Source organism: Montipora capricornis, chromosome 12 (genome assembly GCF_036669925.1).
Source record: "Montipora capricornis isolate CH-2021 chromosome 12, ASM3666992v2, whole genome shotgun sequence".
Taxonomy (NCBI): Eukaryota; Metazoa; Cnidaria; class Anthozoa; order Scleractinia; family Acroporidae; genus Montipora; species Montipora capricornis.
This window is the reverse complement of record NC_090894.1, coordinates 28,648,589-28,656,088: the sequence shown is the minus strand read 5'-3', so window position 1 is coordinate 28,656,088 and position 7,500 is coordinate 28,648,589. Positions and strand designations below refer to the sequence as shown.

At 42.1% G+C, this 7,500-nt stretch overlaps 1 protein-coding gene across 1 annotated transcript; it reads right to left on the bottom strand.

Moving 5' to 3' along the window:
* Nucleotides 1-5,288: 5,288 nt before the first annotated feature.
* LOC138027436 (high-affinity lysophosphatidic acid receptor-like) lies at nucleotides 5,289-6,461 on the bottom strand. The gene has a single exon (XM_068875005.1). It carries the CDS (start codon nucleotides 6,386-6,388, stop codon nucleotides 5,414-5,416), a length of 975 nt encoding a protein of 324 aa, XP_068731106.1. The 5' UTR covers nucleotides 6,389-6,461; the 3' UTR covers nucleotides 5,289-5,413.
* Between the last annotated feature and the right edge of the window lie 1,039 nt (nucleotides 6,462-7,500).

The window sequence follows — 7,500 nt, the reverse complement described above, 5'->3', positions numbered from 1 at the left end:
TTCTTGTCTGGAAGCAACTGCAGTGTTTTATGCTTCTCTATCGATTTGCTTCTTATCTCCATCTCTTAGTCCAGCTCTTTATTTGTGGAGAATGAATGAATTGCGCGATGGAGTTAAGAGTTTATTCTGTGCAAGTGACTAAAACGGAACTGCGTTTATTTGAGGACTGAGATCTACGGTCTTGCTGTGACGGTAGTCACTCTTGGCCGGGTTCAAAAGGAAACAGAAATTAAGTGTCGGTCTTCTTTATTGTAGTTGCCATCGCCTTAGTAATTACCTCACATCACTTTCTGTGCGGAATGAAAACCCGACTGACTGAATGCCTCAATATAATAATTCAGGGATAATAAACCTACTTGTTACCCAACCCAATCTCAAAATGGAAGCATTGAACACCAGCGTTGTTATGTTTTGATTCCTTTATAGTGGACGTTGAGTGAGAGCATTTTGCCTCCATTACTCAACTGGACACTCGAGCAAGACGATATATGGGCACGTCGACCAGCCAAGCTACCGTGCCATTTATTCATCACTGGAATGGGTACGAACACATTGAAACATCAAATCTATTATAAAGAGACTAAGAGCAATTCACCAGAGTCGTACCCGAACACCCTTATATAAAACCAGCAGGTGGAAAACACCTGGGAGCGTGTACTCCCGACCGAGGCAGCGGTGCGACCATTGGGGATCTAGGGGTTTGGTTTATTGAAAAACACTATTTACAGTGTAAATGAACGCTATCGTATACAGCTTAACGGACGCATAAGACTTTCATGATTTCAGCGCAATATAACAATAAACGAAGCTGGACTTGTGTAAGCGGCGCAGGCTGAGCTGACCGTAGAGTGCCCGGCAGTCACTCGTTTACAAACCGCCGGATCACTGGGCACTCCAAGCGCTTGCCACTCTTAACCAGGCCTCAACTACGTGCCGGAAAAAAGGCAATTTACGATGATAACGATTATCACAAGTTACATTTTTCATTATAATTAGGAAGGAACGATCTTTATTCGCGAGGATCGCAACCTTGGTTATGAGGGTAATTCGACGGAGTAGAGCTCCAATTGATATTGTGTCCACCACAAGGACGGACTACAATACTTAGAATTCTATAAATAAAGAAAATGAATCCATGAATTTCAGTGAAAAGCCGTTAATTAACAACAATTATGATAGCCGTTTTCACGGTTAGGTTTTCTCATTTGCATTACAATATAATCTAGCGTGTATGTGAGGCAATTTCGTAGTTTTAACCCGAAATTGCCTCGCATCCACGTTTGATTACATTTTAATGCAAATGAGAAAAACTAACCGTCAAAAGGGGCTATTACAAACCACGCACATAATAATGCGAGATGTCAAGAAAAAAAAATAATTTTCTCGAGTTGGGCAAACAACATGGGGGTGTTATTTGGAAGGACAAATGATAGAAATCTATAATCTTTATCAAATCTGATTTCAACATATTTCAATGCACTGTCGTTGCCGGCTCAGAGTTTTCAAGATTAATTAACTAAACCTGTTGTTTCGCTTTTTGCAGTGGTGAAGTTACAGGGTTTCATTCAAGTTGTAGTTTTACCTCTAAATACTACCCTGCCACTAATTTGCATAAGAATATCATCTATTGTTTTCTGGATCGTTCTCCAAACGAGAAAAAAAGGGTTGTATAGAGCAGTCACTATGTTCGTTGTTTTGAGAACTTTTATTTGAATCAAGCGGAAGCTAAGTGAGCCCTCACTTCATTGATCAGTTCATTGGTTGTTTGCAACTGCACCTGACTTCTGCGCCAGGGAGGGAAATAAATGGACCATTTCCAAGTTGCAGTTTGTCTCGGTTTCGATGTGAATCTTTTTTGCTCAACCATTGAAAGGGAAGTGACTTTGATTTACATAAGAACACGGAACTCATTTTCATTTGAATGATTGTGCACCAGGACTCGTTTTGAAACTGAGGCATGCATACACTATCAAAAAGAATTACATGCATAATGATATTTACAGTAAATAGTAGAAATAATAGCCTAATATCCTAACAATAAAAAGAATTATTCTAAAAATCCTTGTTTAAAGAGATGGGCCTTGAGATCTGATTTAAAACTATAGATACTAACACAGTTCCTAAAAGTAGCCGGTACATCGTTCCAAAGTTTCGCTGCCGCTACCTCAAAGGCGCGGTCACCGAGTGTCTTATAGGTCCTGCGAGATGTATGTAATCCGTCAAGGATGATGCCTTCCTGGCTACGTAAATTATATCTCCCCTGAGACCGGATACGTACAAGGCAGCTAATGTATTCTGGATCCAGCCCGTGGATAGCTTTAAAAGCTATCAATAATATCTTGAATATTATGCAGTTATGGACAGGCAGCCATTGTAATTGTCTTAACAATGGGGTTATGTGGCACAATCTAGACTCTTTATAGGCGGGAAGACCGTACAGAAGGCTATTACAATAGTCGACTTTACTCGTAACAAATTCGTGAATAAGTGTTTCTGTGGCTTCGTGTGATAGAAATTTCCTTATCTGCCTAATGTTATGAAGGTGGAAAAATGCTGCGCTACAGGTTTTAGTAACATGCATGGCCATAGTAAAGTTCTTATCAAGATATGAACCTAAGTTCCTCACAGATGTGGAGGAAGCAACAGTCGCATCGCCAACCCTCAGATGGCTGATATTAGTTTTGCTAAGTTGTTGGCGCGTTCCTAACACTAAACGTTCTGTTTTCCCGTCATTAAGCATAAGACTATGTTGACGTGCCCAGGACTTTATATCTGCTACACAGTCCTGTATACCTTGAACTGCTTGCTCCTCGTTCACACAGCTTGAGGGACTTGAGGAAACGTACTCTTGGAAGTCATCAGCATAGGCATGCACTGCAACAGGGGCGTGGTTACTGACAATGTCAAATAGGCCACTCACGTATATATTAAACAGCAGTGGGCCTAGGCAGTAACCCTGAGGAACTCCCGAGTCAAGTTGGTATGTCCGTGACCATGTGCCATGCATCCAGAATAATTTGCTGAGAACGACTCGAATGATAACCCTAGTTTAGAGCGGACCACTCTAAGAAGCATGCTATGATTTACAGTGTCGAACGAGGCACTGAAATCAAGTAACACGAGTAGAGTGACCTGCTGACTATTCATATTAAAAAGGATATCGTTACGCACTTTTAACAGTGCTGTCAAAGTGCTGTGGTGCTTTCGATAAGAGCACTGATGTAAAGGGTACAATCCATTTTCAAGCATGTTTCTCTAGCTAGGTGGCAGTGGCAGATTCAGTGAGCTTCGAAACATATGCCAGGTTAATCACGGGGCGCAAGTTCGCCTTCGTCTGGTCCAAACCCGCCTTTTTTCAGAACGGGGTGTAACTAAAGCTTCCTTCCACTTCTAGGTGAAATGACCCGACTGAAGCGAGGTGTTGATCATAGTGGTCAGTACGGGAGTCAGCTCGTCAAGGCACTGAGTGACCAGAGTAGTTGGCATCGGATCCAGTGGGCAAGACTTCTTGGCTGCGCGACAAATCAGACCGCTTACATCCTCTGGAGATAAGATGTTAAATTTTTCGAGCGAGATAGAACAGTCACCATTATCGAGATCGTCATCGTCGACTGCACCCGAATTACCATCTAGGGCAGCATGCATCCGTGAGACTTTGTCAGCAAAGAAATCCCCAACTTCATTAGCCAGGGAGACAACATCAGAGCCAGGTGGCACAACTTTGCCTGATTAACACTGTTGTCCATTATGAAGTCAGAAAAGTAGCATGACCTGGCCTGATTTAAAACCAGTGATGCGTAGTTCTTTGTGCGCTTAAAAGCGACAAAGTGTTCGTGAACACCAGACCTTTTCCATTTGCGTTCAGCACGGCGTCTCTCCCTGATTGCCGCTTTAATGTCATCATTAAACCAAGGCATGCGCGGTCTGTTGGCAAAAGTGCGAGTGCGCAGGGGTGCATGCCGTTCCGTCAAGGATGCCAGAGTATCATCATATGTGTGTACTAATTCATCAAGGTCAACAGGAGTCCGGTCAGCCAATCTGGAGTTGATCAGGTCACGTCTGAGCTCACCTATGTCCACTGCTTGTAATTTCCTCTACGTAACGGTCTTCATAGGGAAAGGTGGCTTAATCGAGTTCAGCCGACAGGTGACAACAGCGTGGTCTGAAAAGAAGCGGCCGATCGAAGGGATTCCATGTACTACAGAATCAGTCTCTGGTGTGATTATCAAGTCCAATGTGTGGCCGCGTTGGTGCGTAGGCCCGGTGACGAGTTGCGTCAGGTTCATTGAATCCAAGAGATCCAGAAAAATAGCAGCCTCTGGATCATTGGCGTCATCGACATGGATGTTGAAATCGCCGACAATCACAAGGGGCAGAGAGAATGATGGATTCAAGGAAATGCGCGAATTCGGTTATAAACGTATTCACCGTCGCAGGATGTGTCTCTGAGTAGGGCAGACGGTATATGTTGACAACTCTGACCCGAAATTTCTCATACTTAATAACGCTCTCAAGGTATTCAAATGAAGGTTCCTCGCCACCACGCACACGACTGACTGATAGGTTATCCATATAGAAGATAGCAAGACCACCGCCTTTTCGACCTATGCGAGGCTGGTCCAGCAGCGCGTAACAGGACGGGGTGGCCTGGCTCCTAGCTGCAACATCATCTGGTGTAAGCCAAGTTTCAGTCAGACAAATAACATCAGATTTCATATCACAAATAAGCTCCAGGAGATCAGCATTTTTAGGGCTAACCAAACGCACGTTTACCAGGCTGAGAGTCATAGGCGTGTGCAGCCGGCCAAAGCTGTTTTGCGGGACACAGGGTACCGAGACAAGGTTTCCTGTGTTGCGACATGATCGGGAAACCCTGGGTCTAAGCGGCTTTTGTGCTGAACCGGTAAAGTGCGAAAAATTGTCCCTTGGGGGGGGGTTGAGCTTGAATACCAGATCTCCCTCCAGGGGCACGTGGAATGTAGCCACGGTGTTTGGATAATATACGCATGGCTGGCAGTGTCGTCTAATGCCGGAACGTGTCAAGAAAGCAATCGTCGGTCTTCTTTTGTAGTCGATGCAAATTACGCTTGTTTTGCTGTAGGCCCATGAAGAGCTCGGCAACATATTCAAGTCGTATGGCGCTACATTTGTGTAAAATGCTCCAGAATTGGACCAGAAGGTACATCGTAGCCAGCTACAATTGCTCGCATAGTTTTCTCTGCGATGTACGACGTTGGAGAGGACGAGAATTGCCAAAAACGCGCAGCGTGTTAAAGCGTGTCTGCACAACATTTACCACATAATTGGACGAATACGACCATGATTTCTGTTTCCGACTTTTGAACCCGAGATTATTCTCAATATGAAAAGCAAAACCATCGATTTCAGTCCTCGAATAAACATAGTTTCGTTTTTAGACATTTGCCCAAAACAAACTCTTAACTCCTTCACGCACTTCATTCATTCTCCATAAATAAATAGCTGGATTAAGAGATGAAGATAAGAAGCAAATCGATAGAGAAACATAAAACACTGCAATTGCTTCCAGGCAAGAAAGATTCTCGGCTCTGCTTAACAAAAAAGCCATCCCTCCGACGACCGGAGTTAAAGTGACAGAAAATAAAGCAAAAATGTATAACATAGACTTGACAGACCTCTTGTATTTAGCCAAGTTTATTGCCGGTTGTCCAAAATTTTGAGAAGATTGGTTCCCTTGAACTTGTTGCTGGTGCTGACGAATTATTCGGTAGAGTTTGTAGTAAGCAAATGACGTAATCAAGTAGCAGAGCACTATAACCACAACATTGATAATAGTTAAAGCCACACCTAACCTTCCACGCCTCAATTGCTGCACAACATTTGACACTACAAAAAAAGCTGGAACGACTAGTAATAAAGTGACTGCAACGCAACGGCGGTGAGGTGTCATCATTAAGGACCGTCTGCTCATATGTAGCCAGCGTTCAATGGACAACAGTGTTATAAGAATTAATTCGACATTGGAAAAGAATGTTCCGCTCATGAGCCCAACATAAGTTATGATGATATAGGCATTTAAGTGTTTTTGAGCGTCTACTACACCTGACTCGTCAAGAAACAGAAAATAACAAAGAGCCAGTAATGGTTGAACAATGAGTCCTATGCAAAAATCACTGAGCGCCAAACCACTAAGAAGAACGTAAAGCCACGTCCTCTGAAATGTCCTTTTCCAAATCGCTGCCAAAATCAATGCATTTCCCACCACTGCCACGGGGGACAAAATAAGGAAAACGATGCTGCTTGCGAAAATAATGGAAAAATAAGTCTTGTACTTCATTTCGGCCGCCTCAGCAAAACAACAACGAAGGTCCAAGTTGTCCAATGAAAAACAACTTGTTTTGTTATACATGGCTACGGCTTAATGCTAGATCACGTTTTCTCATTTGACTTAACAGCACAGCTGCTCGTTTGCATTGAAGAAAGATAATTCCTTTCGATTTTCGTTTCCTTTTAAGTCAAAGCAGGGTTAATTGGCCAAATTTCAAGCTGAAGGTAGGCAGCGAAGATTTACTTCCTAACAGCTGGCACGAGTACCGCCGACGGGGTGCGATTCTCAGCGGCAGCAAGCTTCAAAGTCTTTAGAATGGAGCTCCCAATGACTGAAGGGTATATTATATTTGATCTTTATGTGGAAATGCAGCATATTTACCTATTTGTTTATTACAAAACCTGCTGATTTGCTTTAGTCATATTTTTTTAATTCCAGCGGTTTTAATCATGTACTATAATTACAATTTTCTTGTAGAATTGTGTACCACTCTTGCAAAGTAATAAGTTATTTTAAGTTAAGAAGGTATTCCGTGAATTCAGGAGAGGGATAAATAAATTGAAAGGTTCATTCTAGCAAAAGAATTAAGCGCAGTGTCTAGGTAAGTATCTTAGCGTTAGAGTTAATAATCTTTCCTTTTTGTTTGCTTGTTCCAAAGAAAAACCCCGATGTTTTGGGGAAGAAAATAAAAATCATGCACTTGCAAATTTGTTGTGTACTTTTTTTATTACATCCGGCTTATCATGTAAATAATCCTTTATTGCAAAGAAAAAATACTGTTAATTTTCAAATAAATTATTTATGCCAATGACACAGAAAAACTGGATATTTCCGTGTTCTTGAATAAGACGGGTATGCGGATCATCAATAATTGTACAGAAAATGTTTTAAACCGACTTTTAGCTTGAAGTCAAGGAACTGCTCAACTTGCTCTCTGGGGTCGTGACTATTTCAAGAAGAATTCAGTAAAATTTCACTAAAAGGATACTCTCAACCGCTATTTCTCAAATCTTTTACTTTAAGGACCACCGACAAGAAGAAAGACATCAAAAGCAAGTGGTATTAAACTTTTTTAATTAACTTTGGATCACTCAGGTAAATTAAGGCATGGGTAAACAATGATTTAATCAAAACGTGATGGGGGTGGTCTAACTCGGAGCACTTACGCATTAGAAAGATGAAACTTTGCCAAA